The sequence below is a fragment of the Lonchura striata genome, chromosome 9, assembly GCF_050655825.1.
Source record: "Lonchura striata isolate lonStrDom1 chromosome 9, ASM5065582v1, whole genome shotgun sequence".
NCBI classification, from domain to species: domain Eukaryota; kingdom Metazoa; phylum Chordata; class Aves; order Passeriformes; family Estrildidae; genus Lonchura; species Lonchura striata.
The window spans coordinates 23,058,991-23,086,809 of NC_140711.1; the positions used below are offsets into that span (position 1 = coordinate 23,058,991).

Sequence of the window (27,819 nt, forward strand, 5' to 3'; positions counted from 1 at the left end):
CGATCGAGCAAAGGAAACTCGGGTAAAATTCTTATTGCCTTTATTCTGCCCATTGCCTCCCACAGTCCTGCGGCCAGCACACACCCACGCACGCATGCACACACTCACGCACACTCAGGCACGCTGGGAGTCTCTCCCTCGGCTCGGAGGAACCGGGCTGCAGTGAATCCTCAGGGAAAGGTGAGTGAGTCTTTTGGCAGCAATCACAGCGTGTGTCAGGAGCGGGCAGCCGCGCCGGCGGCACCTGCTCCTTCTGCATAAAAGAGGAGGCTGGGGGAGCCGTGGCCCCCGGCGCAGCCCCTGCCCCAGCCCCGCTCTCCGGCCCCTCGGGGGGAGCGCGGCTGCCGTCGGTCCGGGGGCGGAGGGTCCCTGTGCAAACGTGCTGATGGCCTCGCTCTGCAGTCCAGAGCCGGCCAGGAGAACCAAGAGGGTAAGAGATGAGGAGCCGGGCACCTGGTCCCCCTCCCTCCCCTTTCTGCTCCCTCTTATCTTTTATTTTATATATCTCTTTTTTTTTTCTTTTTTTCTTTTTTTTTTTTTGCCTAACTCCCTGCATAGTAAATCGGATTCGGGTTCTGGCGTGCAAAGCCAAAAAAGGGAGTGAAGCCTTCCCTTCGGACATGTTCCAGTGCAGACCCTTGGGTGGAGGGCTTGCCAGGGCTGGAGGAGAGGAGTGATTGTCTGGGGCTGGTGGCCCCAGCCCTGTCGCTGGCTTGGCCTCCCCCGGCTGCTTCCATTTGGGGAACAGAGTTAGGGAAGGCTTCGGACATGTCTGACGGACTCGGCGGACGGGTCAACAGTCTGTGGCCTCGGGGAGGTGAGGGAAGTGAGGACTGGGGGAAAAACAGGGTGAAAAGAAATCCAAGAAGCAGAACAACTCTTCAAACCGATGAGCACCAAGACAGGGTGGGAAGTGGGATGTGCCATCTCTGTCCCATAATCCATCTTCAATATGAAGATGTGTTGCTGCCTCGCCATTCCAGGACAAGGGACGAAAAGCTGGGCTCCCTCAGCATGAGTGCCTTCGATCCAGGGAAGGGCGTCCCGTCCCATCCCGTCCCAGGCGACCGTCCGAGGCAGAGGAGCGCCACGTGGAGGGGAAACAGGAAGCTGGGCTGCACTGCAAACTGAACCTCTTTGGCAGGTTCCCTTGCTCCGTTCCAATGCAGAGTCCCCTGTGGTCAAACCTGCACTGGGAGCGTCTGGTTCATCTGCAGCCTCATGTCCTGAATGCTGCTCAGGATCTTCTTCTGGTGCCCTGCTAGTGTCACCCCTATCCTCAGCAGGTCCCTGCAAGGAAAAGGTGATGACTTAGCCCCCAGCAACATCAACATGTGGCCCTGCCCCACTGGGGCAAGGGACCTGTCCATCACTACAGCCCTCCGCCAAGCTCCAGTGCTTCCTCTAACACCAGAGAAGACTGGAGGCCGAATCCTAAACCTGAAGTCCCTTGGGATTGGATACTGAATCTCAGTCTTTAATTCAGCCCACCATGCACCCAGGTGGGAGGAGGTGGCTATCAGATAGGCAAGGGACAGTGTGCAGCAGCCCCAGTCCCAGTTTTCTCCCTCCTCCCCTCCAAGCAGGGACTTACTCCGCAGTCATCTGTGCCACCAGATCAAAGGAGGCAAACCCAGCATTGACGAAGTTCTCCTTGTACCGTCCCATTTTGATGGCATCCAGCCAGTCTCCCACGGTGGTGAAGGTCGTGTAATCCGGGACTGTGCGGTCCAAGAGAGGTTGGGAGATGCTAAAGGGCAAGAGAGCCACGGGTCACAAGGAGCAGGGTATGGAGAGGTGTAACTGGGAACAAGGGATATTTCTTATCCCCACCCTCCCACAGCTCTATTCCCAATCACCCCAGTGTTCCCTGGAACTGGGGTAAGTGCTGGCTGGAAACAAAGGATGTCACTGACCCAGACTGGACGCTGGCGATGACCTTCAGGCTGGCAGCATTGCGGATGAGCTTGTCCAGCGTGTTGACAATCTGTGCAAATTTGGGCCTCAGGTTGCGGTCCCGCACCCAGCAGTCCAGCATCAGCTGGTGCAGTGCAGTGGGGCAGTCCATGGGGGGTGGCAGGCGGTAATCCTGCTCCACGGCATTGATCACCTGCAGAAAGACAGGCAGAGGCAGGCTGTGAGGCTGTGCTCCCACAGGCAGCCTACAGCTCCCAGTTCCCTAGTCCCCGAGAGCACTTACATCCTGGTTGGACATGTCCCAGTAAGGTCGCTCCCCGTAGGACATCACTTCCCACATGACAATGCCGTAGCTCCACACGTCACTGGCTGAAGTGAATTTGCGGTAGGCGATGGCCTCAGGAGCTGTCCATCTGATTGGGATCTTGCCTCCCTGCACAGAGACACAGCTCCACGATTTAGTGCATACCTGCGGTGTCTCCCCCCACCCCCAGATCAGTAGATCCCTTGTGAGTGTCCCATACCAGGGAGCTGGTGTAGGTGGGGTCAGCTGGGTCATCCTCCAGAAAGCGAGAGAGCCCGAAGTCAGACACTTTGCAGACCAAGTTGCTGTTGACCAGGATGTTGCGGGCAGCCAGATCCCGATGCACGTAGTTCATCTCTGACAGGTACTTCATGCCAGCGGCGATGCCTCGCATCATTCCCACCAGCTGGATGACTGTGAACTGCCCATCATTCAACTGCCAGAGGAGAGATCAGAGGGGTTTGCAACACCCTAAACAGATAGAGGAAGGATCCCCATGTGCTACCATCACCGTCCTCCTCCCTAGAGCCACCCTGCTTCTCCCACTCATGTTGTCTGTGAAGACATTAACCCTAAGGATGCCAGCATGACAATGTAGAGAGATGGAGAAGGGCTCATGCCCCGCCATGCACTGCAGCCCCCAGCCCAGGGCAGGACGGGATGGATGCTCACCCGGAGGAAGGAGTCAAGTGCACAGTTCTCCATGAATTCCGTGATGATCATGACAGGGCGGCTCTTGGTCACCACCCCCTCCAGGTGGATGATGTTGGGGTGGTCGAACTGGCCCATGATGCTGGCCTCACTCAGGAAGTCCCGCCGCTGCCGCTCCGTGTAGCCCACCTTCAGTGTCTTGATGGCCACGAAGATCTCGCGGCGGCCAGGCAGCTTCAGGCGCCCACGGCACACCTCACCGAACTCCCCTGTCGTGGGAAGGAGAGAGGGGACCAGCACGGTGAGCCACAGGACAGGGTGAGAGGCAGCAGTCTCAGAACCTGCTGTGCCCAGCCCCAGGACTTGCCTGCTCCAATGACCTCCTCAATTTTCACACAGGAGATGTCAATCTCTTTGGCAAATTCCCGGACAGCTTCGTTTGGGTCCTCGTAGGTAAAAGGGTCGATGTACACCTTCATCCCAGGGGTAACTGCAAGGGCAGAAGCCATCATCAGGAGAGACGCAGCAAGGGTGACAGATGTCAAGCCAACTTGGCTGGCTGTCAGCCCACCCCTTGTTAGAAAAGGCTGCCCCTTTGCATGGGACAGGAATTAGGAGAGGGCAGCCAGAGTGCATTTGCGGGGCTCTCACACTCACCATATTGCTGCAGCTTCTCTGTGTACTCAGGGTCGGTGTTGTTGCGCTGCTTCCTGCCCAAAGGAGACGAGAGGAGGTGTTCAGTAACCATCCCTTTCCTGATGGGGCAAAGACATTCACTGCCAACTTCCAAATCCCAGCACAGACAGCCTCCGCCAGAGAGCCTTCCCTCTGGCAGCCTGTGTGCAGAGCCATCCCTCCACCCGAGGTGCGATGGGAGGAAATGGCCTAGTTGTGCTGAGTGCATGGCAGGAGCGTGGGCAGAGCCCAGCTTGTGCTGGGGAAGCAGAGGCACAGTCCTCCCACAGGACCCCTGCTCTGGGACCCATGTGTGGCTGGTCCAGTCCTTCACCCTGCCCACACGTGACGGGGAAAGCTCTGTGGCAAACATGAGCAACCCCCAAACCCAGATTTGAAGCCCTCTTCCCTGAAAAGTCAATACCTGAAGCAGACGATAGCAATCACCACCACCACGATGACGAACACCAGCCCCGCAGTGGCCGAACCCACGATCAAAGGCAGCTCCTGGAAAGTCTTGCTGGTGGAACCTGATGGAAGGAGAGGTAGGAATTGAAGTCAAGCTGGGAAAGGAGCATGCATGGAGGGAGGGCTGGGTGATGGAGGCAGCCCAGTGCTAGCACCTACCACCCTCCGCAGTTGTCTGGAACTCTGTGGGGAGGCTGTAGCGGCCGTATCCCGCCACGGTGCGTGCCCGGACCTGCACCATGTACCGAGCGTTGGCCTTCAGCCCGTCCAGCCGCACCGAGTTCTTCTGGCTGGTGACTGTGTTGGCGATTCCATCACTCTGGCCTTGCTGTAGGGGAGACATGGGTGTCACCTCTGTGAAGCCACCCTCCATTTGCTGGCTCCCACATCCCCCAGGTGCCAGGTTTGCAGGGACCCCCTATGCCATGATAGTGATGGCCAGCTAGAAGAGCTGGAGGAGGGAAAAGGCTGTTCCTACTTTACCTTCTCCGAGTACTTGATCTCATAGTCCAGAATGATGCCGTTGGGTCTCTCTGGGGGAGTCCATGACAGCGTCATGCTATTCCCGGTGCTGCTGTGCAGGTGCATTGTTGGCACGGCAGATGGGGCTAGGAAGGAGGACAGGGAAGGAATGAGCCACCTGTACCAGGCTTCCCCCTCCACCATCCCACATAGTGTAGGGAATGCTATGACTGTGACCTGCTTGGATAATCTTGGTGGAAAGGCATGGAAAAGTTTTGAGACTGGCCTTCTCCAAGTCTCCATAAGGAGGTGTGATCTCAACACCAAGGGGAGCCTCAGAATTAGCACTGAAATCATGTTTCACCCCATGCCTAGCTGCAGACCGGTCTGGGGAAGGGCCCTGCCAACCCAGACTGGGGCTCCCTCCCCTCCTGCATTTGCCAGGAGCTCTGTGCTCCACCCCAGCAGCAAGACCCATGAAATCAGATCAGTGCGCAGTGGCTGGAGATTACCAGCACGCTGGAGCAGGGCCAGAGCGGGAGGAAGGAGGGAATGGCAGAGCACTTGGCTGCCTGCAAAGGCTTGGGCTGGTGCTGAACCTTCCCATGCACACAGGAGAGAAATCTCATTTCCTTCCTCCTCCCCTTGCAGCAGGCACAGCCTCTCTGGGGTAGGTCTAGAAGATCCAGAGTTCTCTGGAGCATCTGCCAGCCCTAGTCTTTTCCACTTGCATATGTTCTGATCTCATCTCCTCTAGGGACATGCTTTTAACAGAGAGAAGAGTTTACCCAGGGGATTAGATGCGGGCTCAGAGAGCCAGCTAGGCGGCACCACAAAGGACTGCAGCCTCCCAGGCTGTCAGAAAGAAATCTCTGCTCCGCTCTGCTCTGTGGAGGAGATGCAGCCCCTGCTCCCTGGTGGCTCCACTGACCTGCCTGGTTGGTGGTGATGTTGACAGAGGCGAAATGGGGAGGGTAGGGACTCTTGTTGGAGATGCCGTTCACGGCCTGGATCTCGAAAGTGTACTGGGTGTGGGCCATCAGGTTGCTGATGTAGATGCGTCGCTCAGTGAGGCCGAGCTGGCGTGGCACGAACTCCACGTTGTCGTCGCAGCGGGTGCACAGGCGCCGCTCCACGCTGCACTTCTTGCAGATGACGTTGTAGAGCAGGTCATCCCGCCCGCCCGTGTCCTGTGGCTCACTCCACTCCAGCACCAGCGACGTCTCGTTCACATTGGAGATGACATTGCGAGGGGCTGAGGGGACACCTGCAGGGAAATGTGAGGGGCAGGAGTGGGTATCTTCATGTCCAGCTCACTCCTGGCATGGGCACAGCACATACCCCCATGCCAGACACAGACCCCCGTCACCTCCACAGCTTCCCTTGCCTCCCCTCCGTGCCCAGAGCAGGACTCACTGGTGCAGGCGCTGTCTGCGGGGTCCGTGTCTGCCCGGAAAAAGCCGTTTCGACAAGTGCAGACCATTGCTGCTCCAGAGGTGGTCCGGCTATTGGGAGGGCAGGGAGAGCAGGGACCTTCCCCCTGCTTAGATTTGAAGGTTCCTGGGCCACATGCTGGAGGAAAGAAAAACAGATCTGAGTTATAAAGTGAACCCAGAAAACACTCACTTCTCCCACCATAGCTGGGCAGACTTCCTCGCTGCCAAATCTTTGATCAGTGGCTTGAAGACCTCAGGCCTCCTACAAGCCTTTCCACTGCCATCAGCCATGCCCAGGGACTCAGGGCTGGGAAGGGTGAGAAGAGTGAGCTGCTGGAAGCACCAGATGGCTCAGGCACAGCTCTGCCAGGAAACGCTCCAGTAGCAGGCCCAAGGTAATCTCAGGTGGGAAGACTTATCACCACCAGCAGTATGGGGAGATAGAGCAGGTCCATCCAGATCTCCATTCCTCAATTTTGTTTCTTTACTGCCCTTCCCAAGGGTCTTAACATGCTCCCTTCCATAGAGGAAGGCCATACTGGTTTCCAGGCCTGGCAACCTTCACAGTGCCAGGTCCATCCTCTGGGGAAATATGGCTGGGAAGGAAAGCACTCCTCTGCAGCCCTGTCTGCAGCAGCCCCTGTGAGAGGCCTCCACCACTCAAAATCAGCCACTCAGCCCCAAACCTTCCGCCTCAGGCTCTTGAGCCACTTCTCAGTCCCGGGGCGGCGGCACCTCACGAGGTCGGCTCAAGTGGAGTACTGAGCAAGATGAAAACATTCCTGCAGGTCCTTGGCTGAAGAGCTGCTTCAGCATCACTGCCACCTCCCTCCTCCGCTTCCGATCAGGGTCCTTCAAGGAGCCACGAGTCCTGGGATGCAGCCCGATAGGCACCCCAAGGTGTTTATTTGTAATGAGGGGCACGTGAACGGTTTAACAGCACTTGAGCCGAGGAGCAGAGCGGCCTCGGGAACCTGACCCACACCTCAAAATAGCCCAATTTATCACGCTGCTGCCCAAGGAAGTGGATTCTGTGCTCTGTGTTTGCAGCTGGATGAGGTGAGAGACCCTCTGGCGCCGGCTCTGCTTCAGCATCACTCTGTTTGCCACAGCTGGGGCAGCATCAGCACGGATGGACCCAAAGGAGGGCACAGCCTGCTCTTCCATCCACGTTAGGGAAGCTCTGAGGGCATGTAACCCTCCCACGCCTGTCACACATCATCCTGAAAACAGGAGGAGGTTTCCTGGTGCTTCACCAGGCTGTGGCAAGTGGAAGTTTCCTGCTATGAGGCATCTCCTGACACCCTCTGTGGAAGTTTTCCGGCTGGTTGCAGCCCCACATGGGGCGTGGAGTTCTGTGAGTCACACGCTGCCAGGCCGGCCCCGCAGGGACCCGCACACAGCTCCAGGTGCTGTCCTAGCTCCCATGTTTGTCCAGGCGCCAAGCAGCAGCAACCCCAAGGGAGAAGCCCCACTCCTGTGCAGTGCTGCTGGCCAGGGGGATGTGAGAGCAGCCCTTGCAGAGACAACTGCCTGCTCCCCAGCCCCTCTGCCTGAATGGGTGTCAGGAGCTGCTTCCTGCTCCCAGGGTGCGAGCCTTCCAGCAGTGAGACTCTTCTTTGGTCAAAACAGGACCGACTACATGGCTCAACTAACTCCAGATCCTTGACCTGAGTTCACCCAGCCTCTGGGCCTTCCCTTTGGAAATGAAAGCTTTGCCTGTCCTGACGGTGCAGGCTGGAAGGCAAAGCAGGGCACAGATCTGCTCCTTGGCAAGCAATGGGAAGCCAGCAGGTCCAGGGCTTCTGTCTTCCCAGCCTGGGACAACCAGGCCACCAGAAAATATGTCTTTATGTGGACAGCAGAGGCCCAGAGATCGCAGAGAAGCCTTGGCATAGGCAGATGCACCCCGGCTGGAGTCCTGGGCGGTTCAAACTGGGTGGATGCAGATTCACACATAAGGAACCAGATTGTTGAGGAATGAGAGATGACTGAAACCTCTTGGACAGGAACGCTCTGGGCTTAGAAAGCTGCCAAACATGCTTTGGTTATGGAGAGGAGCCCAGATCCATCAGGGACAAAACCCCCTGAACAGGCTTGTTGGGGGGAGAGTGAAGCCAGAGCAACCTGAGCTTGTGTGAAGCTGACAACCCAAGCATGGCACGGCAGCAAAGGAGAGCCAGGTGCTTGCAAAGGATGCAGGAGGGACGAGGGCACTTGGTCTCCTGCACATGAAGTGCCAGCCGGTGCCCAGTGGGTTATGGGCACGGAGGTGACAGTGGCCTCCAAGACACAGAAGGAAGGGACAGGCAAAGCTGTCCTTCAGCAGCTCCCTGACACCTCTAAGTAGTGCCCAGTACAGGCACAAGGGATGAAGGCCTTTTCTTTGCATCCGCATGCCATCCTGGCAGGGGGGAGGATGAGCCATGAACCAGCCCCATTAAAAAGGGGAAGAGCAGCAGAGGGATCGAGGCCCAGATGCACTCCAGTGTGTAAATTTTCAACTCTGCTTAATAAATCAGAGCATAAAGACCTCGGTGGCAGCGTGACAGCTCTTAGCCGCCACATTTGAAGGCTGTAACCGAGCTGAAAGCTGATCCCAGGTCCCTGGTGGATAAGCCGCTGTGTCATCTCTTCTCTGCAAGAAACTGCCTGTACAACAACCACTGTCTTGGCCGGCACGCTGCGGAACGAGCCTGGGAGCTCTGGAGTGGGAACGTGACTCCATCCAGCCGGGGCTGGGAAGCCAGGCTCTCTTCTCCCTGCCGAGAGCTTTGCATAAGCACTTTTCCTGCTGAAGTGTCCTCAAATAAAATAACAACTCTGAACCTCTGCACACAGATCACATCTCCTGGTGCTGTGTCGCGGTCACTTCTGGGGAGAACATGACAGTCAGTGACAGCCACAGGATAACAGGTCAGGGAACCGAAGCGGAGCTCCCCGCTCTGAAGAGGAGCCGCTGGTCTGATGGGAGGGAGAGGCAGTCTGGCCTGACAGCGGAGATCAGCCACAGAGGGGATTTGTGTGGGAGGGAGCAGGACGGTAACAGAGCCCTGCTGTAAAGCTGCCCCTGCAGCCCCTACGGGGCACCGCACAGCCGGCGTGGCAAACGCGGCCGTCCGGCTGCTTCTGGCAGCCCCTCCAGGATGTTCATCAGCTGCTCATCTCCAGTGTCTGATCCTGTCTCGAAAAGCTGCAGCACAGGGCTGTGGGAAGAGGAGGGTACTACTCCCAAATACAATCCCCACCGTAGTGAATAAAGTTCAAGGAAGGGAGCTGAAAAAAACACTGAAATAAAACCCTTCTGGCAGCAGCAGAGAGCAGTGACTCATCCCATAGGCAGCCTCCATTATTGCATGGGATGCAGGCAAGCAGCAATGAACCACGGTGAATCTCCAAAGCTCTGGGGTCCCCTCCCCTGGGGAAGGCACGGATAGCTGTGACACACTGGGAAAAACCAGCCTCCAACTACCATGTTTCATGTTTTGACTGGTTCACATTCACACTACAATATTACAGCATCCTTCCAGCTATTTCTCTCCCTGCAGGACTGAAGCAGGACGCCTCGCCTGAGCCTAGATAAATTAAACTGATCATATCCCTTTGCCCATCAACCCTGTAATTTCTTTAGAGGCAGCAGTCAGGTTTGTTTGGGACGATCTGTGCTTTATGAACCTGCACAGCTCGCTCCCTTCTCGCTGTCGTAAGTGGCTACAGATGGAGCAGAGCTGTGGAAGCAACAGCCTGGCTACAGCTCAGGCGGTAACTCTGTTTTTAAGTCTCTCTTAAAAGGCAGTTATTTAAAAAAAAAAGTAAAATAATCACCCTTTGGGTGAAAATATTTCACACTAGTGCAGTCCAAAAGTGAATGGAGTAAATCTGAAGGGAGAGAAGGGAAAGAGCCTTTGGGGGTTTGAAGTGCCATCCAAGGAACAGGCAGGAAAATAATTTTTTTTATGCTTTTTTTTTTTTAATAAGAAAAAAAATTCAATAAGCAAAGCTGCCTCTTGAGTCACAGTGGGTCACAGGCAGGACAGCAGGGGCAGATTTCCTCGACTGTGTTACAAGTAACCCATTGTGGAGCTGCCTGGCTGTAAACCGGCAGCTCTCCCTGCCTTCCCTGCTGCTGCCTTTGATCTGGAATCCCGGGCAATTAATCCCAGGCAGTTTCACTTCCTGGGTTTCATGCAGCAAGCCCATGTTGCAATGCAAAGCTGCAAACAGTTGGCAAGTGCAATGCTTGCTTGGCAATTTTTCTTTATTTAATTCAGGGTGATGTTTTCATTAGTCACTGATTGCAAGGGAAATTTATTTTTGTGAAAACTCTGATTTTGGCCCCAGCTTGACCTGCATTCACTTACTGATTGTGCCCAAATGTTCAGTGCCTGGTGCCATGAGAAAGAAAAATCAAGAAGACTGAGAAAAGGGTCTTAGGAAGGTGTAGTGTCATGCTGGACACTCACCTCCAGTGCTCTACAGTTTGGGTATCCACAGACTGCACCACACAGACTCAGTTCCCCTCCCAGGTGGGGTGCAGGCTCTGGGGTCACTGTGGTCCTCCTCCCAAGCAGAGAGGACATGCAAGGAGGGGCTCACTGCTCACCCTGGCACAGCAGCCTTTCTGTCTTTGTGTGAAGCCAGCAACACAAGGGGTGCAAATCCCCACAAATCCATCACAGAGCACATGCCCCGGAGCATTTCTGGGAGTCCCTCGACACCAAATCCTCTGAACTGTCTGGGGGCCTCCTAACCAAAAGGAGAAGGGATGGGGCTGGGGGAAAAGCTAAACCCCAGGGGCTGCAGGGCAGTGCAGTGCACCCCAGCCCATGGAGGCATGCGGGAGCCTTTGCTCCCCTCCCTGGGCAGCAGCTCCTCCTTGTCCTCCAAGAGCTGCCTCTGCAGCTCTGTGTGGTAAGGGAGTGTGTGGGAAGTGGCACAACCCCCAGAAGGGCCGTGTGCTAATTAAATAAAGATAATGAGGCTGAGAATGAGATGCCAAATCAATGCTGTGGCAACTCAGGAGTAGAGCGCCAGGTACCAGCCTGGCGTATCGCCTTACAAAGCATGCCAAAGAAACTGTCTTCAGTCGGGCAGGATGAGCCCTCTGCTCCCGAGGGACTGGGATACAAGCTGCATTGTAACAGGTCTGAATGTGAGCTCTAATCTTGGCTTGGATGGAGATAAAGAGGAGGAGGAGGTCTTCAAAGGCCACTGAAAGTCTGGGAAAAGGGGGAGATTTACAACAGGGCTTATCCCATCTAAGCAGTAACTGGGTATTGTTATTTATTAAAATGCCATCTGGCACACTGGAGCGCTGCTTGCCTGCAAGGTGAAGCCCCTGTGGGCTCCCTGGGGCTGGAGTGATGGAACCCCAGCTTTGGGGGGCTGCATCCACATTGCTGCCCATGACACGAGCTTGGAGACTTCTTGGCGGTGCTGGACTGTGTAAATGGGGTAAGGGAACATCCAGCCAAGAGGAGAAAAGGAGCTGCAGCTCCGGCTTCTCCCAGCCCTTCTTCAGCTGTTTCCACTTAAAACACACGATCATATGGCGGAAAATCTGATCCTACAAGCGCAGTGCAACTTTCCCAGAGAAACGTGAGGACACCGCCGCCTCTGCCCAGCGAGAAGGCAGGCTGCCGGATGGAGACGTGCCCACGGCCCAGCGTGGCTTCCCTGCCTGCTGCAGCAGAAGCTGGGGCTTGGTGGGAAATCAAAGGCGTTGGGAAAGTTGCCACATGGGGATCTCTCCAGCTTGGGGATGTGGAGATGGGACCTTGCCCCAGGCTCCTGAGCCTAATCTGAGGAGCTCTGTCCTACCTTGGGATGCTCCCTCTCAGCACCTCTCTGGTACTGGCTGGAAACTCTCACCTTGTGCCCAAACCCCACTCTCTGCTGGGAAAGAGCAAACATCGTGTACAGTCTAAGATCTCCCGGTCCAAGTAAGATGGAAAGCAGCTACCCAGGCATGGACCTCGGTGCAGTTTAACGTGTGGATGGATGCCTGGCACTGGTGTCCATCTGCTCAGGAGGAGCCAGATTGGCTGCTCACAAGACTGATGCAGGGGGCCGAGGCACTGAAGTCAGAGCTGTGCTGGCACTGATGGTGCTGGAGGCTCTGGATCCCTGGCAGAGCTGTGGCCCTGTGAAGATTGACCTCTCCCTAACTAGCCCCAGCAGCACGGCTGTCAGCTACACTGCTCCCAAAGCCAACGGGGAGGCCAGCCTGGCCTGAGCCCCACGTCACTGGCCATCCCAAATCACACAGTTCCTGCCAAGAGCAAAGGGCCGGCGCCAAGCATCCCGTCATCGGCGAGCACAAGGCATCCAGTGCTGGGGGCCCCGCCAGCATCCCACTCCCTGTACCATGCCAGCAGCCAAGGGGAATGGCAACCTTTCTGCCCCAAACCCCAGCCACCCCAGGGCAGGGTCCTCCCTGCCAGAGACAGCTCACAAGAAAAAAAATCACCCCAAGGGAATGCAATATTCATCCAGACAGATTTTTCCTTACCAACACACCCGAACTGGGGTTAACAGCAACACCAAAGCTATCGTGGGAGATCATGCAGGACCCACACAGAGCTATCCTGCTGCTATGGTGGCTCTCCATCGCCAACATCTCCATGTGCAGGATATGATTTCTTCCCTTCCAGCAAGAACAAGTAGCTTCAGATCCCCTGCCTTTGTGCTGGTCCCTACCATCCCTGCTGCAAGCTTTTAGCACTGGGAGGGGGAGCATGCATCAGCATGGCTTCCCCCACAGGGGAGCCCTGCTCATCACCAGGGCTTCTGAACAGGCCTCCGCACAAGCAGCGTGAAATCACACTTGCCAAGAACAATCACTCACCCCAGCCACAAACACTGCAGGAAGGAGAGAGAGAAGATGCTGGATATATGGCAGCAGCGGTAAGAGAGAGATTTTGGTAATGCTCAAGGGCTTAAATGTGCTGGATCCCTGCTGAGGACCATGCCTTGAACTGCAGTTCTGTGCAAGGAGATGCATTCCACAGAGGGTAGCACTGGTGGTTGCCCACCAATGTGTCCCAGCAGACACTGCATGAGTCCAGACCACAAAGGTTTTAAGGCTTTGGAGTCAAACTGCAGACCAGTTGTCTGAGATATCACCCTGCTCACTCATCAGGGAAAAGCCTCCAAAACCAGACCAAGCTCAACACCTCAAAACCACCTCCTTCGCATCAACGCACCCATGGGGACAAAAGCCATGCTCACTTTGCCATGCACATACCTTGGCACTGGGTATCCTTCATGGTGGGCTCATATCCAGCAGCACATGTACACGCTCCCACGGGCACCATCCACTCTCCGTCACCGTTGCAGTACAGCTTTAGGGGCACAGACACCTCCACTGCGTTGGGGATGCAGGTGCCCGGCGCAATGACCAGGGAAGTGGGCTCAGCTCCCGTTAAAGTCTCCGGGAAGATAGCAAAGCCAGCAATGGTGTTGGAGCATTTCTTGTAGAAAGCCCGAACAGAGATGAGGGACATGCAGGCTCCCAGGTCTTGGAAGGCAAGGTAAAAACCATTCTTGGAGAGAGGGCCAAAGCTGCGCACCTTGGTGTTCACACGGCCAGACTCCAGCTTGGAGAAACTCTCATCTGGGGCAATTGTATCCACTTTGATATAGGGGTTCTCCATCCAGAAAGGGCTGTTTGCAGAAGCAGAATCTGTATCTGACTCATAATAGAAGAGGTTGAAGGTCTCTTTGCAGGAGCCAGGGATGTTGGGGATGCTGTTGCAGTCCCGCACAGTGAATTTCAGCTCCACATAGACGCGCTGGACATCCTGGCGCTGGATGAATTTGGTACGAAGCCAGTTGTTCTGGTTGGCCTCCCGTACGTTGCAGACCTGGTACGTGCGGATAGGGTTCATGGCCTCATCATAACCACTGACTTCTTCCCACTGTGATTGAGAGAGAAAGGGTTAGATCCCCAGCCAGGGACATCAGTGCCACAGACACATTTTGAATGGCACAGGGTGGGGGGGGAAACAGGCAACAGTCAACAGGGAAGAGCAGCAGCTACACCTTCACCCGTCACAACCCTCCTGGTCATCAAGCTGACTAAGAGCAACCCAGGCCAGGGACCATGACACTCCCACTCTGCTGGCACGAGTCAAGGGGAGATGGTTTCACAAGGTGAGGATATGCACAGGAGGAAAAAAGAAAGATGCAGCTAGTTTCACAAAGGCACTGGTGAGCAACCATGATTCCCATGGGGCCTGGGCCAGCTCTGCCCTTTGGAGGTCAGAACCAGGGCTGGTTCCAAACTTACCCCTGTCTCCGGATGAGTTGTCCATGCCAACTCAGAGGTCACCCACTTTGTGTCCATCAGGGTCTCTGGAGAGAAAGGAAGGAGAGAAAGAATTAATTGGAGATGAAGGCCAAGATTAGAGGGGAAAAAAAACAGGAGGAGTGGGGGAGAGAAGAGCTGAGCCTGACATTTCTGTGGAAAACAGCAACTTGGGGGGTGAGACGTGGTGGGAGGAGGGGGGAGCGGCACAGACAGACTCCAGATTTCTCTTCTCCTGTCAAGAGAACAGGAAGAGCGAGGCGTCCCTGGAGAGCTGTGCTGGAGGAGGCAAGTGGCAGGACGAGGAGCTGGCCAGGTGGCAAGGGGGAGATGGGGACAAGCTGCCATCCCCAGCCACTAGCACAGCCAAATGTGTCCCCCAGGCAGTGCAGGGGTGCCAAAGGAGGAAGACAGGGCGCCCCTGTCCGCACCCTCCCCCTCTGCTTTGGCAGGGTGCGTATTTAATGTGGCTGGGGTTGAAAGGGCCTGTTCCCATGACAGGGCGGTGCGGGCCAGGCAGGTTTATCCAGAGGAGGAGGGACTGGCAGGCTGCTCTCCCAGAGACGCCCCACATCACTCATTTTACAAGAGGGGAGAAGAATTTGACCGTCTGGCCAACATTCCTGGAGCAGACTACAAGACAAACCACCCCGGCAGCATTCCCCAAACAGCCCCAGCCCCAGCCTTGGGGGAGCGAGACGCTTGTCTGGGAAGAGCTGCAATTGCAGGCAGCTGTCGCTAATCCCAGGCAGAGCCGCGTGGCTCCGCGCGAGCACCACGCGCAAAAACCAGGAGTGAAACACAAGGATGAGGACACACTGACATGCTCAGGGGCTAATGGCCCCTCTGTGAGATGCTGGCCCTGTGAGCTCGGCTGCAGGGATGGCTCTTTGGAGGGGAGAAGCAGGCACCCCAGCACCCCCAAGTCCTCTGGACCTTCTTTTGCCTAGAGGGGGTTTGGTGGAAGCAGGGGGTGCAAAGGCCTGGAGACCCTGGCGTGCTCAGGGGGGCTCTGCTGCCTGCACCGAGGAGGACCCAGGACCAGGGCCAAAACACCACCCTGATGAACGCATCCCCCTCCCCAGCCACAGGTATGGCCCCATCCAAAACCCCATGCAGGTCCCCAAGGGCTGCCCATCCATCCATGCACCTCTCAGCCCACCCGGGCTCAAGACAAATGGCAGGGAGCCACGGCTCTCCTAGACCCAGCAGCAGGCTGGGAACTGCTCACTCTCGCCAGCTGGGACACAAGGATGTGCCAGGGCAGCTCAGTTGTGACAGCACCATGGCTCAGCCCCACACCAAGAGGCAGTTTCAGCTTCTTTCCTTCCACCCCAGGAAAACCCCAGGCTGACCTAGGCAGGGAGGAAGTGTGGAGGAGGAAGGAAGCATTCACGCATCGCAGGGTTTCGGATGAAGCCCAACTGGAGGTAAACACCTTCTTCCCGTGTCCCACCCCGGCGAGACCCGCCAGCAGCTCCCAGGCCAGCACCCACAGGCAGGCTGAGAGCACAAGCTGTGGGTGCCACCATGGCACAGATAAACAAGCATGTCTGGGGACACGTGGGCTCTCTGACCTGCCTTGTGGCTTGCCAGGTTCCCAGCTGGGCCAGCAAGCTTGCTTCTCGCCCAGGCTGTTTGCCCAGAGCAAACACAAACACCTTCCACTGTGGCCTGGTGGCACTAGCAGTGGGCATGGCACCAAGGACAGAGGGAAGAAAACCTTTCATGGTGCCAGTTCCCCATTGGTAGAGGTGCAGAAGGGAAACATCTACATCACACTCCAGCACAGAGATGGTTACTGGGCAGGAGTTATTTGTTGTTTCTCAAGAACACAAACTATGGGCATCTGGCAAAAACAGAGGGAGAGAAGGAAGAAGCCTTCTGTCAAGCAGGTAATGAGGAAGGGCAAGACACAGGATGGGCAGAATGGGCCTGTGCACCCATTAGGCAGCCTCTGCTCAGTCCCAAGGCACTACTTGCCCAGAGGACACATCAAGCCGCCATCTCTCTCCCTTCCCATTTCCCACACCATCAGTTACTGATGGCAGGATCCCAAGTGTGGCTCTGCATGGCCACAAGACCGGAGATGCTGCTGCACTTCCCAGACCCCTGCAAGGAGTGGCTGCCAGGGCGGGTGGGCAGTGCCAGATGATGGGGGAGCAGGTTCCAGAAGGGGGCTTCCCGCACCTCTGCGAGGGACAGGCCCAGCACTGGCTGCCCTAATAAGGGCACAGTGGTGCTGAGGGTGCAGACACGCCGTGCTGGCGGTGAGCAGAGCCAAGCGTGTGCTCAGTGCTCACAGTGCGGGGCTGCCAACTCCTGGTGCAGAGACTCTGTGGTCCAGCCAGTGCAGGGCCCTGCTGCTGGCAGGGCCAGCTGGGGGGGTGTTTCTGCAGGAGGAGCAGGGAAGGGATGCCCTGTGTTCTCAGGGCTGGGGCCGCTGATAGATGAGCGGCTGTGGCGGTGAGTCAGGCTGGGGAGATGGGGATCTGGCTGGCAGGGTGTGCCCACAAATCGAGTGACACAAGGATGCTGTGGCAAGCCACAGCATAGCATGGACTGACCAGACCATGGTGGGTGTTTGCTTCCCAAACCTGTCCAGGGTATGCGGGAAATCTCTTGCACAGCAGCAGGCCCCATTAGGAAGCCCTTGCCATGGCAGTTGTCCCCTCTGGCAGCATCCTTCCCCTTGAGTGTTAGCCGTGGGCAGAACCTCAGCTTGGACAGGAGGCTCGCTGCCTGCATCCTAATTTGGCAGCATCTGCCATCTGACCAGCAGAGGAGAGAAAAAACTGACAGAGCCAAGCTGGCTGTTGGTGTGAGAGCCACGTAAACCACACAGAGAGAGTGGGGAGGGGAAATAATAATAATAAAAAAAAATTCACTGAGCAACTCAGCTAAAGGAAACAGGCTGAGCACAGAGGGCAGAGGGGGTTTCCTGCAGCCATGGGAGTGACCCAGGTGAGGTCAGTGGAGCCTCCCAGACCCTTGCAGCCTGCCATTGTGAAGGTCATAAGTGGAAGGCCCTATGGGCTTCTGTGCTGCATGGTCCAGAGGCTGGTGGCACATGCTGAGCTGAGTCGCAGAAACTGCTCTCAGCCTTTAAAGGTGCTGCAGAGCTCTCACTGGGGCCTGGCCCTGAACCTGGTCCTCTGTCCCAAAAACACTGGGGCACACCAAGCACTGGCCCCCATGAAATGGCATGTGAGAGTGTCCAGGGCTGGGGAGCCCAAGCACTGGGCTTCAGTGGTTCAGCATCAAGCAGCTGCTCTCCTCCTCCGGCCCATGGTGCCAGAGGGGGGTTGAGAGGTGCCACTGGTAATTTCCCGGCGCGGTTCAGGTTTGCAGGTGCTGTGGAGGGACGTGAATGGCGTCAGGACTGGCTGAACAGTGAGTCAAAGCCACTTCAATCCCGCACACCACAGCAAGAGCCTGGTCCCATTAGTCAACGGGAAATTGGCTCCCAATTTTGCCAGCTTGGGGAAGTCACCCTAAGGCTTGCTTTATCACTGTCTGCAGCACTGGGAGTTGTCCTCTCCTTACCTTCAGCTGGGCAAAATAAAAGCATGGAGCAGGAGCCTCACTATGGTCAGCAAGTACAGCTGGCCAGGCTTGAGTCCACATAGAAGCAGAAGTTCCATGGCAGAGTGGGATCCCAGGACAGGGAAAGATTCTTACTCCTTGGACAGGGCTGTGAGCATCATCCTGGCTGCCTCCTCCCTGTCCTGTATGTCTCCTTCCAAGCACACCCTGAGCTGCAAAGACAAGTGGTCCCTACCAGCAGCCCTCCCATCACCTCCACAGAGTCCCAGCAGTTCACTAGGTGTTTGAAGCCCTGGCAAGGACCCATCTGGAGCCGGGGACCTCTTTCTCCCGGTGCTGAGGCTCAGGAATGCGGCATGCATGGTCTGAGGCCAGCGAAAATGTTTGAACTCCCCCCTTAAGAGGCCCAGAGAGCCCGTCTCGCGCTGTTGAGCGGCAGACGCGCACGGCAGCGATGGCTGAGCCAGAAAAGGGGGGGAAATATCAAAATTCTTTCAAGATGAAGCCACTGGGGAAGACTCAATCGTCTCCACCAATAAGCTCCACTTTGAACATTCTCCCCCTTGAATATGTGAACTGATGGCTTTTATCAGGATACACTGGCAATACAGGATGCCAGCTCGTTGGAGAGGAGAAGATGAGGAGAAGGCAGTTCATGCAAGTCCAGAGCATCCTGGAAGAAGGCAAGGGAGAAGAGTTAGTAAAGACACCCACGCAGCCTCACTGCAAACAGAGGAACCTGTTCTGCAACGTGCCCATGCTCTCTGTGAGCTATGCACACCATGGCACCATGTCTGCAGGAGCTCAGCACAGGGCAAGTGGCCCAGACCAGCCTTATGTGGCCACTTGCCCCACATTGAGCTCCTGCAGACACTATCAATGGCTGGGCCATTTGCCTCAGGACATGGCTTGGATTCCACCATGGTGGCTGCAAATGGTGGCACCAGGTGCCTCTTCCCCTCACTGCCATGCTTTTCTCCTCTGGAAGGAAAGCTAGCTTGTTTAGAGATGCACTTTTAATCTTGGAGACTGCCTGCTATTCAAAAAGCCACCAAAAGGGGCGTCTCTGCATATTTTAATTTCTTTCTCAGTTTTGAAGATAATTACGCCAGGAGTGAGTGGCCTTGCATGCTCCCCATTCAAGCACCTATCGGTACAATTAATCCCGGCACTGTTCTGAGCAGCGGCACAAAGGGCCTTTGGTGTAAGGTCCTTTATCTGGGAACAAAGAGCTGCCTGTGGGAGAGAACCTGAGGTTGCACTTTTCCCGCTGACAAGCATTCTGTACACAAAAGCTGAGCCACAGGAGCGCCCTGTGAACTCGTCAGGTCTGGGAGACCCCGCAACACGTTTTCTTGAAGCATGTGGCTCACCCAGATCCCTCCTCCTCCTCCAGAAGTGTTCTTCCTCTGCTGACCCCAGCTAAACCCTGTAGCCATCCTCCTCCCAGGCAGGGGATGTCCCTGCTCCAAGGCCAGGGGACTCCACACGCTGCCTGCATTTAGGAAGCTCTCCCGTCCGCTCAGCCCACGTGCTCCGTGGATGGAGCACACCACAGACAGCAGCTCTGGAGCACAGGAGGTGGCGTGCTGGGAGGTTTCGGCACTTGGCAGCCCCTTGTGCCGGAGCTGCACTGCAGGGAGAGAGGCTCTTGCTGATGCAGTCAAGAGCCAGGAAAGCAGGGAGGGAGGCTGCAGCCAGCGTGGGAGGTATCAGGCAGGGAACCAGCAGGCATCCTCGGTGGTCAGGAGGTACCCATGGTGGAGGTGCCAGGCATGGGGTTTTTGAGCCTGGGGAAGGTTCTTGCAGGCACTATTTGCTAGTTCTCTCTGCAGGGATGGGGCTGGCAGCACTGGCAGCATGCTGTACAACTCACAATGCCCTCATCCTCCCTCAGTAATCCCATCTCTTCTGGGGACCCCCTGCCCACCCATCTACCCTAGTGCCCAGCACAAGGCCAGGGGGCTGTGCTGGTCCCACCCTTGCCCTCCCTGACTGTCAGGCCGGGCAGGCCAGGCAGTGTGGTTCAGCCCAAGGGAAGGGCTGGAGCACTCCCTATCACCGCCCACGCTGGGAACCTGTCCTTATGACAAGCAGGGCGCCTGCTGCTCCCCAGCGCCGAGGGGGAAGACGCGAGGCTGCCATGGGAGCTTGCCCCCCACCCCATCCCTCTCCAGGGGGGCACAGGGGCTCTGACCGCACATGCCCACCAACATCCACTTGTCCCAGGTCCAAGGCAAGCCAGCGACTTGTCAATGAACTGGGAACAAAAGGAAGAGAGGAGGGGAAGAAAGAAAAAAAGGGGCCTGTATCACAGCTGTGGCCCTTCATGCCAAGGGCATTTGGCCCATCATCAAAGGGGATCGGATTTGCTGAGGCAAATGATGACACATCCACTTCAAGCGGGGCAGGTTCTGCCTGCTGCTGGAGGCGAGCCACCAGAGTGAAGAAGTACTGTGGGCACTTAATAATAGACTCATTATTTCTGCATTATGGCAGGGCCCAGAGGCCCAAACTGAGATTAAGGCCCCTCTGCGTGCACAGGGCACATGCACACACCAAGCCAGGCAGTCCCTGCCCAGAGAGCCCAGCCAGGTGTGGGCAGCACTGCCAGTCCTGGCATCATTCACCACTGCCAGTTCCAACCCTGACAGAACTATGGTAAGTTCACAGCAGAGCCCAAAACTCCAATTCCAATGATGCTCCAAGGATGCATCCTTCATTTCCCAATCCCACACCTACACTGGGGTATTAACCTCAAGCCAGGAGATGATCCCATGGCTCTGAGCCACTGAACATCTCTCTCACAGTCCTCCCCATCTGATCCCAATGTCCTGCACCTTCTGCATAGGCCAGATCCAGATCCCAGATGACTGGGAGCTGCCTGGCACATGGGGTGGAGGGGGACAGGAATGCTCCCTCCATCCAGCCCTGCCTGTCGCCAACCCACCATCCACTAACTGGCTGAAGAGGGTTTTCCGGCCACGTGCTCCTCACCAGGAGCTGTTTCCTGACGGCTGGGAGACAGACTGAAGCATGTGAGAGAGGACAGGTGCCAGCTCTGCAAAAGGCAGATCAAGTGGCAGCGGCTGGGATGCAGGGAGGGATGGGTGCTCCTTTCCGCCTGGTCACACACCGGATGAAGGCGGGAAGGGCTGATTTCTGCCATTTTATGAGCAGAGCCATGCCAGGCTGGGCTCTAGCACCCACCAGCATCACACTGTGTGCACCCCCTTCTAAACCACAGCACTTGGAGCCTCGGACTTCTGCAGGACAGCAGCTTCTGCCCTCCAGCTGCATGCCAAGGACACGTGCAGACCGCTGCCCAAAGCCTGCCAGGTCCCGCTGCCAGGCCCTGGTCCTGCAGAAAGGCCGTACCGACACTGGGAGAGGACGGGAGCCAGCTGCCTGAGCCCAGCCCTGCACTGCAATTACTGTTCTATTAATACCACGGGGATTTCGGATGTCAGAGCCCATTGTGCTACACCAGGGTCAGCTTGGCCAAGGAAGAGGTGCCATCCCCGCCCACGTGGTGTATGTGCCCTGGTACTTGCTGCTTCGACTTGTCAAAGGAGAAAAGATGCTTTTGCTGTGCCAGGCTGTGTGCAAAGGGGAATGGACAGATCCCACAGACAGCCTCTCATCCTTGCCTGCTGCCACACTGACCACTTGGGATGGGAATGTCCCTGCCTGGCCCAGGGGAAGGGGCTGTTCACTGCAGCTCTCTGCCATACCAACAATGTCACCAGCTGTGCCAGGCAGGCAGGAGCTCTAGGGCCAGCAGGCAGGACAGATTTATAGGTCGCCGTCCCCAGCAGGAATGGCCATGCCGTCGTCCTCTGCTGCCACAGAAATAACTCATCTGATCAGGAGACGCCAGACCTGTTCGAGCCACAAATGCCATTGACTAGGACATAGGCAGCAAATCAGCCTGCAAAGCCACCCTTGTTTCCAGGACATGTTATGATGGGGACACTCCTGCTACCTCTCTCTGTGACCCCACTGCCCTGTGGCTATGGTTTCATGGGGCAGGTGTCCCCACGGGGCCACCAAGCTGAGCTGGGCTGGTAGGGGTGGATGAAGAGCCCCGAAGTCCCCAGGGGACAGAAGGAAAGGCAGTCGGTACTGCAGACCTGCCTCCGCAGGGCAACTGTTTGCGTCAGGCTGAGATCCAAAAGGCCCCTCTCTCCCTCCAGCTCCATTTTTTTCCAGGTTGCACTTTTGGAAAGTGCCCAGAGAAAGAGTAATGATATTTAAAACAAAAAAAAACAACAACCCCTTCCCCAAAAAAGGTTACTCTGTGCACATCCAAAGGCTCACCCCACAGACGGATAGCTTGGCTGCCAAGCTCCATCCCATCCCGGCAGTGCAGAGTGGGAGTTTCTGCCAAGATCTCCCTCCTCTCTACTGCCTGGGGCAGTTACCCAAATCTCCGAGCTGCTCTCTGCTCACTTCCTCAGCTCTCCGAGAGCACCAAGCCCATCTGGAACTGCTTAAACCCAAATACTGCCCCCCCCCCTCCCTCCTCCACCTCCCCCACCCCCAAAGTCAGATTCTTCCAAAGTTAAAACAAGCACAGAGTCAGGAGGGGGTGCCGGGCCGGGCTGACTCGCTCCTTCATTTCGGTTTAATTTCTGGGGAACTAGAATAAATCTGTTCCTGGCGATCGTTCAAGCCCTGCACATTTTTCTCATTAATAAAAAAAGGCCTTGGATAGCACGCCGTGTGTGCGTGCCCCCGTCCCCGTGGGGTTCCCCCGCGCCCCAGACCTTGCTGGGCAGGCACCGAGCACTTGAGAGATGCAGGACTGGGCGGAGGGGACAGCAGTGTCCCTTCCCTGGGACGGGGATGGATTTCGGCAGCCCTCTGCAACAGTCACACCTCACAGAGGAACAGGGAGGCTCAAATCCCCTCCCGCAGCTGCTGCTGGGCAGGAGAATCCTGGGGGAGGGCTCCCCTGGGAGGGGACATCCCTGCTGCCCACCCCTGCGGCACTGCAGCCCCTGCAGGGCCCCCGGGGCATTCCTGGGGAGGGGGCTGAGAAACAGGTGTTTGTCAACAGCTTCTGCCACATGCATGAGAAACACCAGGCCCCGCAGCGCAGCAGGGCTTAGCAATGGGCAAAAATAAAATAAAGAGAACCCCCCAGCAAAAGCCTCCCCCCTGTCCCAGCCTGGGACCCTCAGCCAGCACACACTGGCACGTGTACGGAGAGCGGCCATGGGGCCCGTGCTCGGCCCTGCCGCACGCTCCAGCCTCTGCTCAAGATGGCTCCCGCTCCTCTTCAGCGGGGCGGCCATGCGAAGACAGCACTGGGCTCGCTACTACCTCCCGACTCGGGCAGCACAGGCTGGAGGGCCGAGCTGCGCCGAGGGAAAAGTGGGCGCCAAGGGAGGGAAGCAGCCCCTGTGGGAAAGGGACGTGGCCCTGCAGAAAGGGGATGTTGCCCCACTCTCAAGCTCAGCTGCATGACTCCTCCCTGGCCATGCTGAGGGTGGTTGATAAGGGTCCCCAAGCGCAGGAGGATGAGGCTTCACCAACAGTGCCAAACCTTCCCTTTACAGGCAGGATGCCCACCTGCCTTCCCTACAAAATGGCTCCCACTTGAGGCTTAACTCTGTGAGGGAACATGCCCCACTGCCAGCACCGCCCAGCCAGAGCACAGGGCTGGGTTTGGAGCAACAACAAAAATGCAATAAAAAAAACAAAACATGACTTCAAATGGGATGGTCCCAGTCGGATGGGAGTGTCACTGAAAGGCTGCCTGGCCTTCAAGATGGCAGCCCATCCCCTGGGGCATGGGGCTCTGCAAGGAGATTCCTGCCCATGGAGGGGCACCACCATCCCCCAAATGCTTCATGGGAACACGCTGGACCCAGAAACAACAGCAGCTCATTATGGTTTCAACCACTGAGAAGCTTGCGGCAACGGCAACCACCAGCTCCACCGCAGCCCTTGGGCAGAGTCCCCCTTTCCCAGGGCTCTCCTCCGGGAGAGGCTGACACCCACCCTGTGGTCTGCACCAGCTGGGAATGGGGATTCCGACCCCGGGGCCACCCCAGCACCCTTCCCCCAGCGCAGCTCCCAGGCGGAGACGCTTAATCCCGACAAACCAGTTTGACTCAGCACAACAGGAACAGCTACAATTTTAAAAACATGCAAGTCTGTGATTCAGATTGCTGGGGCTGTTTTAATTAAACGCCAAGCTCCTCTGCTCCAGTGGCAGCAGCAAACGGCTCATGGAAAGAAAATGCAACAAACTGGTTTCCCCAAATATCTCTTGCAGTAAGTCATCATAACAAAACAAGGAGTTTCGGCTCATTCCTTAAAAACCAGAGGCCGCTATTCCCAATTGCAAGGGCTGGGCAGGAATGGCCTGGCAGCCACAGCCCCACTGTACACTGGTGAGGGAGAAATGTGGGGCTGTAAACAGACCCTGGTGCTCCAAGATTTCCCTCTCTCCAGCGCTCCACATGCTCTGCCTGACACAAAGGAAAGCCCTTCTCCTCCCCTCCTCGGGAGCAGGGACGGGAAGGCTTCCTCGAGCGCAGCTTTTACTGAGGAACAGGAGATTTAATGAAGCCAGCGAGTGTTGCAGAGCCCCACGATCCATTTTCCACAGCCCTATGCCAAGCACCCATAAAACAGCAGGGCCAACTTCACCCATTGCCCCACCAAGAAACATGCAATTTCTCTGAAAAGTAATTAAAACAGAAAGCAAATCTCTCTGCCAAGAAAACACCTGGCAGTTCCAGCAAAGGGGTCAATTAAGCAGGGGTTTGCCGGTGCAGAGAGGATCGTGGTCACTCTGTGTGACACCCAGCTGGGATCTCGGAGGTGTCACTGGGCAGAGCCAGTGAAGAAAATCCCCCCTAGAAATCTTGCTGTGTTGCAGGGTTTGGCTATTTCACTAGAGCCCACGTCTGCTCAGGACTACCTGCAGCAAACTACAGTGTTACTGCATGGGAGTTCATGGGGAAGCACGTGGGAAACTCCAAGTTTAAATGGAATCCTGAATCCAGAGAAGCTGCTCAGGACAGGAACAGCCTGGGAGAGTGGCTCCTAGGGAGAGCAGGTCCCTGTCCCAGTCTACCTGCACCCCTAGGGCGACAGGCAGATCCAGTCTGTGGCTGTCCATGCTCCCTTGGGCCAGGGTGTTTTGAAGCCTGAGGTTTTAGCCCTGGATGGTCGGCAAGGGCCTGGAAAGCAGCACATTCCCTGTGCTGTTCCACCACGTCCACTCCCCACAGGGCCTCTGTTCCCACAGCCCCACTGGGACAAACTTCTCAGCTCAAACCCCTGTGCTGGAGAAAGGATCCGCTGTTGCCCCTGGATAGAACATTCCTTCTGCAGCCGGCCCGGGGACTGCTGAACCGGAGAAGAAAAACACATTGTGACTTCAAACAGACCCAGCGCACTTACAGGATCTGGAGAGAAACCATTTTCTCCTCGGCAGCACAAAGCCCTCACTGAGCTGCTGCCGAGCGCGGCTTTTCTCCTCCACCCCCGTGGGGCCTTGTAAAGAAACCCAACTCCTCGCCATCCCCTCGGGAATGGGGAGCGCCATCCAGCCCCAAAGCCCCCTGCCCTTCCAGCCCGGCACCAGCCACAAGCCCAGCCCTTTGCACCTCGGAGGGCACGGTAAAGTGGCCGGGTCTGGGGACTGCTCGCTGCTGTTGTCTGCAGGACGTGAGTACAGATTTATGGCCACACCAGATTTATGATCAGCACTAAAATATCCAAACAAACGTGCACATGAGATTTACAGTAACCTCTGGAACGCGCCAGTCCCAGTCAGGAAGCAGCGGTGAGCGTGGACAGAAATGCCAAACGTAGCAGAAGCGCGGGAGCTCGCTGACCCTGATGCGAGCGGCAGCTTCCCTAAGCTGCAGAAGCAGAAGCCTCTCCAGGCCAGCTGCAACTTTCCCTCCAGCTCGAACAAGAGCAAAGGGAAAAAAATTAAAAAAAAAAAAAAACAAAAACAAAAAAAAAAAAAAAACCGAAAAAAAGAAAGAGAAAATCCCACGAGGAATCTGGGCCAGCCCAAAAACTGCTGGGCAGCTGCCAGCCAGCCCCAAAGTGGTCCCACTGGACTGGTATCCAGCTGAGCCCTGACCTCTCAGATGGTGTCTTCAGCTCCTGACCCCTCCACACATTCGGGAAGCTGAAAAAACCTTGTGACTCCTCAGCAGGGCCTGTTTGTTTTCTCTCCATCCGACTCTTCCCACTGCTCCATCCCCGGACCCCGGACGGCACTGGGAGAGGCTGGAGCTCTGTGTCTCCCTGGGGGCTGGAGGGACTGTCTCCAGGTGATACACACCGGTGCCGCCAGCGCCCACGCCAGCTATCCTTCCCAAATTCCTAAACCGCTGATGGGAAGCAGGTTGCGAGAGGCTACCTGCAAGCGTGGGGCTACCCCCAAGCGTGGGGCCCCGCCGGGCTCCCTGCCCACAACTTCATTCCCCGGCACCTCGCCAGAAGGCAGGGATCCCCGGGCGGGTGCTCGGGAGCCTCCAACCCGCGAGGGCTGAGTGCCGGTGGCTGCTCCCTTCCCCTCCTGCCGCGGGGTTCCCGCTTAGCCGGGAGCTCACGGACCCGGCAGGCCCACAGCTCTGATTCCTACAGCGTACAAAGGACGAGGAGGTTTAATGTTTTTTTTTTTTTTTCCTTTTAAAGAAAAAGCAAGAAAAAAAAAAAATCGCAGGGAGGAAGGATGAAAAGGAACGCGGACAACAAGCACCCCCCAAACTTTCTACAAAGCCCAAAGCTAGAGGAAAGACGTCCCCCACCACCGCCGCGGGGGAGGGCTCCTGCCCACGGCCACCCCCGGCGCCGCGGCCCGAACCTCGCAACGCGGGGCGACGGCAGCGGGAGCCCGAAGCACGACACCGCCTCCGAGCAGCCCCCGCCGCCCTCTGCCCGGGCGGGGGCACCCACAGCTCCGCTCCGACCGGGGGATCTCCCTTCCCTTCCGTCCCCCCCCTCGCCAGCCCCCTCCCGCCGCTCCGGCAGCGGGTTCGGTTACCGGACACCGGAACGCCGCCGCCCCGGCACTCCGGCTGGAGCCTCGCACACTTTGTGCCGAGACAAAAACCCGTCCGGGCCCTCTTCTCCTCCTTCTCTCCAGTGCGACCCGGCTTGTCCGCTCGGGAGCCCCCGGTACCCAGCGGGGCCAAAAGCCTCTTTATTTGCTCAAAGCTGCGGGTGCAACGGTGCTGCCCCGCGCACCCGGGTTCACTTTCGAATGGGGAGAGAATTATTCCCCGTTCTATTCCCAACTCCATCGGAGTTCGGGGGTGGGCGAGCCGCGGAGCGCAGACCCGCTCGGGGGTAGACGCGGCACGCGTGGCCACTGGCCCCAGAGGTCCCACGCTGGAGCCTCGGGGGTTAAGGCAGCGGGCGCGGCGAGCCCTGCCGGGGAAGCGATGGAGCCGGACACGGCAAACGGACACTCCTTCCGCGGCCCCACCAGTTCTGGCACGCCACGAGCTTCCACTGAAAGAAATATTAATTTTCCAGCCCTCTCGGTCGTGGCGAAAAGCCTCGAAACGTGAACCGAGTATCCAAAGAGGCGCCGCTCCCTGCCAGCAGCCGCCGGCCGCGGATGCCGCGGCTCTGCCGCGCCGGGCTCGGTTCCACGGGGCGTCGACTCTGAAACCTACTGAGGACGGCTCAGCGCTGGGAGCGGGGCTGCGGCGGCGAGCTCTCCGCAGGTACAACCGGGCATCCGCGGCGCGACGACGAGTCGCACTGAGCCACGACGGGCCTGGGACATCCCGGAGGATGCGTGCTCCAGTGAGCGGTCGCCCGGGCCCCGGTGCGGCGGACGGGCACGCCCGCCCGGTACTCACCCTCCAGAGCGCGGCGGCCACCGGGGAGCAGCAGGAGCAGCAGAAGGGGGAGCAGCGGCGGCGGCGGCGGGGGGGCCCCCGGGCGGGCCGCGGCCATGGCGGGGGCGGTGCGGGCGGCCCCGCCGGGCAGTCCGGAGCTCGGCGCCACGCGCGGCTCCTCTCGCCGCCGCGCCACGCTCGCGCTCTGGCGCCGCCGCCGCC

General features: G+C 57.3%; 1 protein-coding gene across 2 annotated transcripts; it reads right to left on the reverse strand.

Moving 5' to 3' along the window:
• Positions 1 to 18: 18 nt before the first annotated feature.
• On the reverse strand, positions 19 to 27,797 carry EPHB3 (EPH receptor B3). Of its 2 annotated transcripts, none has more exons than XM_085587978.1 (16): positions 27,619 to 27,797; positions 14,204 to 14,268; positions 13,160 to 13,832; positions 5,894 to 6,049; positions 5,409 to 5,744; positions 4,499 to 4,623; positions 4,175 to 4,343; positions 3,972 to 4,077; positions 3,530 to 3,627; positions 3,240 to 3,362; positions 2,894 to 3,141; positions 2,442 to 2,657; positions 2,201 to 2,350; positions 1,917 to 2,110; positions 1,595 to 1,750; positions 19 to 1,290 (listed from the first exon to the last, which is right to left on the reverse strand). In XM_085587978.1, exons 1-16 carry the CDS (start codon positions 27,713 to 27,715, stop codon positions 1,182 to 1,184), a joined length of 3,021 nt encoding a protein of 1,006 aa, XP_085444104.1. In that variant the 5' UTR covers positions 27,716 to 27,797; the 3' UTR covers positions 19 to 1,181. The 2 variants fall into 2 exon arrangements, with proteins under 2 accessions (XP_085444104.1, XP_085444105.1); XM_085587979.1 differs by having other exon boundaries at positions 3,530 to 3,582; positions 27,619 to 27,796.
• Between the last annotated feature and the right edge of the window lie 22 nt (positions 27,798 to 27,819).